The sequence below is a fragment of the Rhinopithecus roxellana genome, chromosome 15 (assembly GCF_007565055.1).
Source record: "Rhinopithecus roxellana isolate Shanxi Qingling chromosome 15, ASM756505v1, whole genome shotgun sequence".
Classification (NCBI taxonomy): Eukaryota; Metazoa; Chordata; class Mammalia; order Primates; family Cercopithecidae; genus Rhinopithecus; species Rhinopithecus roxellana.
The window spans coordinates 90,432,334-90,444,415 of record NC_044563.1 but is presented as its reverse complement, the minus strand read 5'-3'; the positions used below and the strand labels follow the sequence as shown (position 1 = coordinate 90,444,415).

Genomic DNA, 12,082 nt, shown 5'->3' with positions numbered 1-12,082 from the left:
TCAACACATGGTAGCCAACAGCTACCAGCAACTCCAAGCTTACACCCCATCAGTGGAGAGTTCCTCTTCCCCATATACTCCACACCAGGATTGCCTCTTAATGGCTTCACATGGCCATCCCTGAGCCAATCTCTGTGGCCAAGGGGATTGGGTTCATTGATTGGCCAAGACTGGTCCACGTTCCCACTCTTGGCACAGGGGAGGGGAGTTAGCTAATGGGGAATCAGAGGGGTTTTTACCAAGTGAAAACCAAGGAGCTGCTGCCCAAAGAAGAATAGAACCTGATGGAGGCGAAATGGGAGCTGTTCACTCCAGCAGGGCTGAAGTGGAAGGACTCGGGAATATGTGGGACCAGCAAGATTGGCTGAGACCAGTTTGGGGTTTGGATACCACACTGAGGAGCATGAGAAATCCCCAGGAGATGAGGTAGAGAATGGCTTGGCCAGATGTGGCTCTGATAACCACTCTGATAGGCAGTGGGGGATGGGACAGAGGGGCTTGCCTGAGGGCAGGGACCTCTTAGGTGGCAGACATAGTTGTCCAGGTAAGAGCTAATGAGCACTAGCGAGGCTGAGGCAGGAGAATCACTTGAACCCAGGAGGCGGAGGTTGCAGTGAGCCGAGATTGTGCCACTGCACTCCAGCCTGGGCCGCAGAGTGAGACTCTGTCTCAAAAAAAAAAAAAAAAAAAAAAAAAGCTAATGAGCAAGAATGGAGATGAGGAACAGGCTCCAGAGATGTTTATAGGTAAATGCAGGGAGGACTTGATCAACTGATTGGATGTTGGGGGAAGGAGGAAGAGGGAGAAGTGGGGAATGACTCCCGTGATCCTGAACAGCCAAGTGAGAGGTGGTGCCATTCACCCACCTCATCCAGAGGGGCAGTTTTGGAGAAAAACGAGCGTGAACAATGTGAGTGGAGGGAAGGTGGTCACGGGGTTGTGGCCGTGGCTGATGATCTTTGGTCTCCCTCTTTTATTCACAAACCTTAAGCGCATTAGCTTGTGAAAGAAACAGACCGGAAGCAGGAATGCACTGGGGGCACAGATGGCACCAGAGGTAGGGCTCCTGGGTGACCTTCCATTCCCGACAGAGTTTAGGAAAATTCTGTGAACTTGAGATGGCTCCAGGACCATTTGTGATGGAGGACCACAGGCCATAAGCCAGAGGGGCCAGGCCTGCAGAGGAAGCCACTGTCTGTCCCTATGCAACTCTCTTGATGGCACTGGGCTGAGGTTTGGCTGTCTGGTCAGCTGTGGGCAGAGTCCCTGGGATGAGGCGTGGTGTGGCATGGCCTCAGCCTGGGGCCACAGATGCAGTGGCTCTCACCCCAGCTTACCCTCCTTCTGCAGACCCCACGGGGCACATCATTGACCTGGTGAACGACCAGCTGCCAGATATCAGCATCTCAGAGGAGGACAAGAAGAAAAACCTGGCGCTGCTGGAAGAAGCCAAGTTAGTGAGTGAGCGATTCCTGACCCGCCGTGGGAGGAAGTCCAGGAGCAGCCCCGGAGACTCCCCATCAGGTAGGGTGGGCTGGGATGTACAGGTGGCTACCCTGAGCCCCTCTAGGGTGGGGAGAGAAGGGCCTGGCACCAGCTGCAGGGGGCACCTCACCTCTGAGGAGGTCGCCTTGGACTCGCCTGCTCTTCTCAGCAGAGGTAGGGATTCTGTCCTGGGCTCCCTTCCTCTATGCTAGAGTCACTTTTCTTCCTGAGCAAAAAGTTGGGCAAGTGTGTAAGTGTACTTAGGAGGACAAGGGGAGCTTTTGAAGTCAGGGCTACCCTGGGAAGTCTAGAAGGAGCAGCCCCTGGAGCTGTACCTGCCAACCAACGCCAGGCCTCAGTTTCTGGACAGTGCCTTGAGGTCAGGCCAGACAGGCTGAGGAGTGTGACTCTATCCTCGAACCCCCAAATGGCCTGAGGACACCCCTCTCTTGGGCAGCAGCAGGGAGGGGTTGGGCTGTAACAGGAGCATCATATGGCAGTCCAGCATCAGCCCCTGAGCCCAGCAAGGCAGACCCAGTTCCCAGGGCCCGGGAATACCTAAAAGGATCTTTGCCAGGTTGAAGTCCTAAACCTTCACAAATGCCAGCCAATTTGTGTCTGTCTTCACAGCTGTTTCCCCAAACCTCAGCCCCAGCGCTTCTCCTACATCCTCTCGAAGCAACTCGCTTCCAGTCCCTACCCCGCCAGGTGAGGCCCAGCTGCCCGGGGACTTCCCGCCCTGCCTCTTGCTCTGGGTGGCAACTCAGCCTGGACTGATCAGCATGCCTGCCAGCCTGCAGGCTTCCCCTTCAAGAACTCTGTTTGGCCCCTTCACACCCACAGCAAGACCCCTCTCCAGGGGGCTTTTGCTGGGCCACCCAGAGGAGGCAGATAGACTTTCTGTTAGTGTCTTGGCCTTGTGTTGAGAGGCAGATGTACCCCAGGGTCAGGAGTGGGAAAGGGGACTAGGACAGCCTCTCTTGCTCAGGGAGGCTCAGAGAAGCCCCCAAGAGCTTATACGGAAAGGCCTCTTTGGGGTCTGACTTCTTCCCTTTCATTAGGCTGTGCCCAGAGCTACACCCTCCAGCCAACAAGGAAAGGGGGAGGGTGCCAGGAAGGGCAGCTGGCCCTATCAGTACAGCGGGGCATGCTCAGGTCGGGCCCAGGCAGCCTGGGCCCAAATCTCAGTGCTGACATTTCCTGGCCATGAGACTTTGATTTCTCTGTGCCTCAGTTTCCTCCTGTGGTCTCTGTGAACATTTGGTGAGGGCCCACCTGAGAACCTGGCACATGGGAAGTAGTCAGCAAATGTTCCAGGCCTGAGATTGTGAAGGGAGGATAGTCTGGGGAGGGAGATGTGGCTGAAAGCACGGCTGAGGGCCTGGGCTGCTGGACCTCACTCACTAGTGTCTGGACCCTTCCAGGTTTGGATGTGTGCAGTGGCCCGCCATCCCCTCTGCCTGGAGCGCCACCACAGGTGACAGGACCCACCCCTACCCCCTGCTGGGCTGTTTCTATGCCAGTGGGTCTCTCCCCTTACTCCGAATACCAGGAGGCCCTTCGTGACCCACTGGAGATGAGGGTGCTGGGTGGAGGGCATGAACACCACTGCTAGGGGGCCTCCTTGGGGATATTTCAAGAGGAAACATGGTCTCTTCCCATTCCTGACTGACTCGTGTTCACCTTCTCCAGCAGAAGGGGGATGAGGCCGACATCTCTTCACCTCACCCTGGCGAGCCTGTGAGTTTGAGCTTTGCTCCCTTTGGATGATTTGAGTGTGGGAGGCACAGTCTCCTAGAAGCCTAGGCTGGCCCCTGGGCAGCCTTCAAGTGTATGTGCATGCACATGTATGAGTGGAGGGTCAGGGCCAGGAAAACAGCAGATTCCCCTGCCCTATAGTGACTAGACGTCTAAGGCGGAGGGGTGGGGAGGCAGGATTCGGGGGATGAACTCCGTGGAGGCAATACTCACAGCGCTGACCCCTAGTCAGGCTGCTGGTTGGAGACAAGGGGGACCTCCAGGCCAGGTGAGACTGTGGCTCCTGTCAGCTCCAGTGGAAAGGGCAGGAAAGCGCCAGCCCCTGCCTGGAATTCTGTCTGAAGAAGCTGGGAAAACCTCATCTTTGTTGAGGAGCAACAGAAGCACCCCACCCTGCTCACAGCGAGGGGCCCACATGCTCAGTGTTTCAAGCCCAGCAGTAGAATTTAGTGCTACCTGGAACTGGGTCGGGGATACAGTCCTCTGGAAGAGTCTCAGCACACATGAGGCAGCCACACAGACCCCCAGACCCATGTGCGGCTCACAGCCCAGGTTTCCCTTGGGGAATGAACAAAGTAAACTAACACTGCAGAATCTTAGAGCTTCTGAGCGGGAAGACATCACCTTTGCAAGAATCACCCCATCCAATGATCCTTAACCTCTTTGGATCATGGAATTCTGAGAAATTGTTGAAAGCTGTGGATGCTCTTCCTAGAAAAACACCCCTCCACACACAGATATATACATACATAATTCAGAGGGTTCACCAACCTGGGTCCCTAAGAGTTAAGGGCCTTGCTAAGCAGCACCAAGGCTAGATCTGGGGCAACTGAGATAGGGCCAAAGCTGCTTTCTATTCAAGTTTCCTCAGCTCCTATCCCTTGGGAAATTTTTGGCTGGTTTTGAATTGCAGGTTCCATTTTGCTGTTTTACAAACCTCAGGCAGAAGCCCTCTCCTTCCACATCATCCACTCATACCCCATACACACTTATACAAATGGGCCCCTTGGCAAGGTGTGTGGGGGCAGAGACTCCACAGCAGAAGTGGCCCCACCTGTTTCCCCTCAACCTGCCCCCAGGGTTCCAGCTCTACCTTGTCTTTTTCAGAATGTCCCCAAAGGGCTAGCTGACAGGAAGCAGAATGACCAGAGGAAAGTGTCTCAGGGCAGGCTGGCTCCTCGTCCTCCTCCAGTTGAGAAGTCCAAAGAGATTGCAATAGAACAAAAGGAAAACTTCGATCCCCTCCAGTACCGGGAGACCACACCCAAAGGCCTAGCTCCTGTCACAAACAGCAGTGGGAAAATGGCCCTGAACAGCCCTCAGTCTGGCCCTGTGGAGAGCGAGCTGGGGAAGCAGCTCTTGAAAACGGCCTGGGAGGGCAGCCCTCTGCCGAGAAGTCCAACCCAGGATGCGGGAGGAGTGGCTCCCCCAGCCCCCCAGGGGAGAAGCCCAGCTGGAGAGCCGATGGGGCCCAACGCTGGCTCCAAAGTTGAGCTTCCACCCACTGTGTCCCGCCCCCCCCTGCTGCGAGGGCTCTCCTGGGACAGTGGACCTGAAGAACCTGGCCCCCGGCTGCAGAAAGTGCTTGCCAAGCTGCCACTGGCAGAGGAAGAAAAGCGTTTTGCAGGCAAAGCCGGTGGCAAGCTGGCCAAAGCGCCTGGACTCAAAGACTTTCAGATACAAGTGCAGCCCGTGCGGATGCAGAAACTGACCAAGCTCCGAGAGGTGGGTTCCTGGGGGCCAGTTGGGCAGAATGTGTACTCCAGGTACCCCCTGGGCTGAAGACCTTAGGGCTGAACAAAGTAAACTTAGGGCCCCTGGCCAGGGCAGCTCTGGCCTAGACTTGGGCCTTGTGGAGGCGTAAATTTTTCCACTCTGAGAAGTCAGGCCTATTTATGTGGCATCTCTTTCCTAAACACCCGTTTTAGGTGATTTTTATGTCAGTTACCAGGCAGAGCTCAGTTTAGAATCTAGGGGAAGGCAGACATGTGGAGGGACATGTGGGCCCCTCAGTCCTGGGCTGCTTTCCTCCTCCAACTGGAGTGCAGTGGCTCATAAACAGGAATCCCTTGATGGAGTGCCCAGTCATGCCTAGGATTAGCTAGCAAGGGTGAAATAGTGATTTCCTTTGTGATGGCCCCAAGCCTGCCTTCCTGATGCCTGTTAACAAAGGCTTTAAGTCCATCTGCAAGTGTGATAGCTGCTCCGCCCATGGCGAGTTTCTTCCAGTGCCCATGGTGTGCCCCCAGCTTCTGTTGGCCATCAAACCAGGCACAGCGGTCTCCCATGGGGCTGCCGCCCTATGCAGGGTATGGCGGGCCATCCAGAGATAGAGACCAGATAACAGGACAAAGCAATCCTGACCAGTCCTGTCTCCTCCAGAAGGCCCACTTGGAATACAAACCAAGGCACCTGGATTCCATAGAGTGGGGCCCAGCACCCCCAGAGCGGGAGGCTCCTCCTGGCTCCTCTACAGAGGGGAATGTAGGGCAAGGAAGAAAAGAACGTGCTCGATAACACTCAAGCACAAGTGAGGGGATTTCTGTGCTGGCACAGACACATTCTAATGCTGGCCACTATCCTATTCAGAAACCTTCATGATACTCTGAACTGGAGGCTCAGGGGAGCTGGGGCGTGGCTGCTGATGTTAACATTTTACACACAAAACTCTATCTAGTCAGAAAGACCCAACTAACTAGTGGATCAAACAGCACAGGGCCCAGAGGGGTTGCCAAGGTCCCAGATCTCTAGCAGAAGTTGGAGCCAAGGGGCCGACAGCCAGGGATTTGCCTTCATGGGCCTCTGGTCATCAGAGCCTCCTCACTCCCTACACTCTTGTAGGTTTTGCTCACCCAGCGAAGTTACAGGGAACCTGGAGGCCCCATGTTACTAACCACTACCCTGGCACCTGAGCGCCCAGCCCCTACCCGACTCCAGTGTGCTGAAGCTGATGGGCTGTGGGCCTCTGACTTGCTAAGCAAATGGGTAAAGGAGCCTTGACCATGACTTCTACTTGGATCATGAGCACCCTCTGCTGGCTCCTTCCTTTCCTCTTTTCTCGGGGGACAAACCATTCCCAAGTGCCCTCTGCCGTACAGCAGACTGAAGATCTATAAGTCACAGGGCCAAGGAGCTCTGCCAGGTGCCTTCACTCAGGTCCTTGGTCTGGTGCTAATTGGCTTAGAGCAGGTGTGAGCCCACTTGGGCCGCATACCTGTGGTCAGCCTCCCATTTCTCCCTGGGCTCTGCCAGCTGAGGCCCCAAGCCAGCAATTCTCAGGCCTCACTTTTCTGGAGAGTTTAAAAACTCAAGAGGTGCCATAAAAGGCCATTTAGGACCCGAGTGTGTGGGCTAATCGCAGCCCCTGGAAGTGAGCAGTCAGGAAGATCCAGCCAGCCATGAGATCACCAAAGCTGTTTCCAGGAGCAGCGCCATACACACCCAGAGGACCCTCCTGTGCCAGAGCCCTTAGTTCTGCCCCTGTATGTCCTTTACAAACCTCAGCCACAGTGAGGCCAAGCAGTTCGTTTACTCTGAAGCCCACAGACTTGTTTAAAAAGACCATGCCAAGGATAGTCCCTGACCTGTGGAATGTGGTGCTGACAGTGGTGTTTCAGGCACCTTCACGGACTGGGAGAGGAACTGTTTCCTGGTGCTTCTCAGGCCTCACCATGGCCATACCTGCCCACCTACCTCTCAGGCTGCCCTGCTTTCCCACCTCAGATAGTGGTTACAGAACCATAGACAGAGCCAAGAGAACCCAGCCCAGTGTCATCATCTGAAATGTTGTCTCTTTCTTTTACCACAAAGGAGCACATCCTGATGAGAAATCAGAACTTAGGGCTCAAGCTTCCGGACCTTAGTGAAGCGACTGAGCAGGAAAAAGGTAGGTGGGGTTGGGGCAGATACTGTCTCAGCGAGTGCTGATTTGTCTGTGCCAGATCAAGGAAGGTGAATGTGTAAACACAAGACTTCCTGTGTCTTCCTCAGGAAACATTTGCAGGTGAATGAATGAATCCGATTGTGTCTTCTGCCCCCTCAGCACCTCCAAACCTGCCTCCTTCCAGCCAGCCCCCAGGCCTTGCTGCCAGCCATCTCTGAGCCCTGCTGGCATCTAGTGGACCTGGAAGGGTGCCTCAGGCCTGAACTTTTGACACTTCCTTTTCCTCGTAAACCCAGGAAGCTGCCCAAATTGAAGAGTTCCTCTTTTCGAGGCATCACGGCCATCTCTTGCTTTCTAATCTGCTGTCATCACAAAGTCCATACCCCAGCCCTGCCCTGCTGGGTAGCTGCAGGCCCCTTCCTCGGAGCCTCCAGTTCCCCACCCACCTCCTGCCAGAACCATCTTCTGAAAATGAGGCTTCAGTCCCCACCCTGCCTCCCTCTCTGCACTCACCTTGCCGATGTTCTCAGTAGGGTTCTGACCCCTCTAGATCTGGCTGGGCAGGTCCAGCCCTGCTCCCAGTGCCCCTCGCACCCTTCCTCAGCCCCATTCTCCAGCATGAATATGTCGAGCCCCACTGCGAGTTGGAACTGTAAGCCCCGCTATCACTCAGCCACGTGACCCGGGCGAGCTATTCAACCTCCCTGGGCCTGATCCCTGCTGCATGTAAAACCGGGCTAAGAACAGTACTTGCCTTCTTAGGTGATTATGGAGATTAAAGCAGCTAATATCTGTAAAGTACCTAAAACAGTACCTGGTACATGACAGGTGTTATCTAGGTGTCAGCTATTATCATCCCTAGAGAAGAAGTCCCCAAGGGCAGCAGTGTGTGTGTGTGTGTGTGTGTGTGTGTGTGTGTGTGTGTGTCCACTGCTTACAACAATCCCTGGCACTACTAGGGACTGCATAGATATTTGTTGAATGAACTAATGAAATTGTATGAGATGTGGCAGGGGGCTAGGTGAGCCTGTAATCCCAGCACTTTGGGAGGCAGGTGGCTTGCTTGAGCTGAGGACTTTGAGACCAGCCTGGGCAGCATGATGAAGCCCCATCTCTACAAAAAATACAAAAATTACCCAGGCATGGTGATGCACACCTGTAGTCCCAGCTACCCGGGAGGCTGAGGTGGGAGGATTGCTTGAGCCTGGGAGGTCAAGGCTGCAGTGAACTGTGATCGTGCCACTGTACTCCAGGTTTTCACTCTGGTGTACAGAGTGAGACCCTGTCTCAAAATAAAAATTTTTAAAAAGATGTGACAGCAGCGTTGAGATAGGTATGTGAAAATAATCTGTAATTGTAACCATAGTGTCGTGAGGTGGACAAAGAGGCATGGGCAAATGGAGAGGAATGAGTGTTTCCAACAGGCGAGACTCCTGGTTCTTCCCTCTTCCCAGGGCCCCTTCTCTGTGGCCACTCACCCTCTTGCCTCTGTGCCTCTGTCCCTGCAGCATCTCCCTCCTGCTGGGCTGTCACCTTCCTCTCTGAATCTATGATACCTGTTCCTTAAAGCAGTGGGTTAATCCCACCAGCTCTGCAATCTTCCTCCTTTCGTGACTTTCTTTTGTATTTTACTCTATATATTATTCCCTTTTTCAGAGGGGGTGGGGGACTATTTTTTATTGTAAATATATATAACTTTCAACTTGCCATTTTAGCCATTTTTAAGTATACAGTTCAGTGGCAGTAAGTACATTCATATTATGCAACCATCACCACTATCCATTTCTAGAACTTTTTCATCATCGCAAACTGAAGCACCATACTCATTAAAGCAATAACTCCTTATTCCCTCCCTCCCCAGCTGCTGGTGATCATCTTCTACTTTCTGTCTCTGTGTATTTGACTGTTCTAGATCCCTCCTAGAAATGGAATCATACAATATCTGTCCTTTTGTGTCGAGCTCATTTCACTTAGTAAAACATCTTCAAGGTTCATCCATATCACCTACTCCTTTAAATTCAATCTTAATTAATAAATTTCCCATAGCATTTTCCACAGTATAAACCATTTTGCACCTCTGATTTTATGTAATCTTCCCAGTCAGCTAAGAGGAGCAGGGATTCTTGCTCTTATAGTTGAGGAAACTGAGGCCCAAGGATCTCCTGACTCCAAATCTCATGGTTGGCCATCTCATGAACAGTTTTACAACTTCTTTTTAGCTGTACAACATTTCAGACAAGCTGATTTGTAGGAGGCCAGTGTGTTGGGGAGACATAAGTGGGGCTGCTCTAGTTGAAGGGGATAGAAGGGCTTGGATCCTGCATCTTCTGAGACTGTGGGCCCAAGGTACCTCCAGGGACCCAGGCTTCACAGAGCTCCATTTGAAAATCCTTGCCCCGCTTCAAGCTGCTGGGAGCCAGTCTCAGCATAAGAGCCGTCTGTTTATGGATGCTTGTGTGAATGTGTCCAGGATGTCACTAACAATGGTGGAAGCCCCTAGTCTGAACAATAGTAACTTACACCTGCCTATTTATTCAGCTTTAGTAAGAAGGTTCCCAGAAGTAAAATTTCAAACAGTATTTTTTCCCGAGGGCTAAATGTTTTAAATAAATTAACCATCTTTAGAGGGATCTTTTGAAAATGCAGTATATACTTCTCTACTTATAATTTTAAATTTACTAAAGCATATTTAAAACATTGGAAAAAACTTAACTTTAAAATTTCACCCACAACCCCATAAATTCTGAAAAACAATTTTATTCCTTTGCAATATTTGCCTGTATTTATAATGTTTTCAGTTGATTCGATGAATAGATATGGCTTCTTTTTCTTATTATTTTATACTCAGTAACTTCTCCTCAGTTATGATTTAATGGGTGCATAATTCCTTTTGTATTAACATATCTGTTGTTCTTTAAACTAGGATGAACAACACTAGTATAAACAATTATGGAATGTTAGTTGTTTTTCTTTCTTCCTTTAAATTATTCCCTTGAGATAAATGTTCAGACTTGAGAATCACAAAGTTAAAGAGTAGAAACCTTTGCATTTCCCAAATTACTTGCAATGAATAATGCTACTGACAAAGACTGAATGGACATCTTTCTCTTATGCGTTACCCGCACTGGTGTTTGCTTCTGCTCCTTGTTATTCAGAATATATTAGGAATAATCAGTAATTATCATTGTTATAACTTTATTATTATTAGTGTGAAATTTCATTATTATTTCAATTAATTTGCTAGGAAGCTCAAACTTAAAACGTTAAAATAGTCATTTTATTTTCTTTTTGGGTGAATTAACTTCTCACTTCTTTGCCCATGTATCCATTTGGGTCTGGGATTTTTCATTGATTTGTTTGTTTTTTGTTGGTAATATATGTAAACTTGATATATTATAGATAATAGCCCTTAACTGGCTTTATTTCTTTTTGGGGTCTGTATTTTAATATATTTTCATTCAGTCTTTTTTTTTTTTTTTTTTTTTTTGCTTTTTAGTAAGTTTTGTGTTTTTTTAGAGGAATTTTAAAGAGTTTATATAATCATGTTTGCCTATCTTTCCCTTTGAGAAGTCTTCTATTATTTCAATCATTATAAAAATACTACTTCTCCCCAGTTGTAATAATAGATCTATTTTTTACTAGTTTATATTTATTTTGCTAATACCTCTGAAACTTATTTTAATATATATGTATTTTAAGATTTAAGGTCTTTTTACCTCAATAATATTTTAATAGTGTTTATAGTTCTCTTGTGGCTTAGTCATATGTTACATTCTTTTTTATATATATACACCAAAAACTAGTTCTGGGCTCCTGATTCTATTTTATTGGGATCAATACCACCCATTTTAATTACTGCTGCCTTATATTTTAGTGTGCAATGGGGTTAGTTTTTCCTCATTGCTCTTCTTTTTCAGAATATTCATTGATATTCTAGATACAGTGATTCAGTGCAAAATAACAGAGCAATTGGACTATAAGTCAGGAGATTTGAGCTCATGTCCCAGTCCAGACACCAATTAACAGAGTCCTTAAATGTGTTCCTCCACCTCTGTGGGCCTCCATTCCCATTTGAAATGTACACTATTTTGTATAACATTCTAATTGTGTTTGCTGTAAACCTACACATTGAATTCAGAAGAAGTGTCTAAGTTCTGTTTGCTTTACAGTTTATAGACCTTTAAAGTACTTTGCAGACGTTTAGTTCTCATTCAGGCACATGGTTTGTTCCTCTATTAATTTACATATTTCCTTCTTTCTCCTCTATTGTATACATCTTCCATCTCTCTTACTGGGGCACATTCTATGTAGCTTTTTGCTTAAGACTCTTTTCATATTAGATTTTCTAGCTAATAATTTGTGGCATAGGTGAATGGTGCTTGGTGTCATACATGTTTCTTGCATAAAAAATATTGTTACCAAATGGTAGAGTGATTACTATAGTGATTAATCAGTGTGATTATTATTACTAGAGTGATTACTACATGCCAGATACTGTGCTAAGTGCCTTCTGATACCTAATGCTCACAACAGTCTTGGGAGGTGACCTTATTACACTCATTTTACAAATAAGGAAATCGAGGTTTGGGGAAGTTAAGGTCACATGGTTATTAATTGCTAAAGCCAGAACTGGCGCCCAGATGTGTCTAACTTAAAAGACTCTTGACCACTTTGCAGAACACCTTTCTTTTTCAAATTCACAATCAAACCATCTGTTATTTTTATTTTATCCAATTCGCCATTTGTCTTAGTTGTATGCTTGTGTGTGTGTGTGTGTGTGTATTTCTCAGTGTGTATCTGTATATGTTTTACTACTTTGGCAATATTCCGTAATTCAATAATGGTGATAAGGAGAACATGTGCCTTGATTTTTTTTTTTTTTGAAATGGAGTCTCGCTCTGTCAACCAGGCTGGAGTGCAATGGCATGACCTCAGCTCACTGCAAGCTCTGCCTCC

The 12,082-nt window shown here is 48.9% G+C and overlaps 1 protein-coding gene across 1 annotated transcript in view; it reads left to right on the top strand.

The window, feature by feature from the left end:
* The window catches only part of MRVI1 (murine retrovirus integration site 1 homolog), a 78,075-nt gene that overhangs the window by 20,103 nt on the left and 45,890 nt on the right, over positions 1 to 12,082 (top strand). The window contains 6 exon segments of the mRNA XM_030917497.1: positions 1,351 to 1,524; positions 2,116 to 2,193; positions 2,910 to 2,962; positions 3,178 to 3,225; positions 4,351 to 4,968; positions 7,054 to 7,129. Coding sequence (XP_030773357.1) covers positions 1,351 to 1,524; positions 2,116 to 2,193; positions 2,910 to 2,962; positions 3,178 to 3,225; positions 4,351 to 4,968; positions 7,054 to 7,129 — 1,047 coding nt within the window.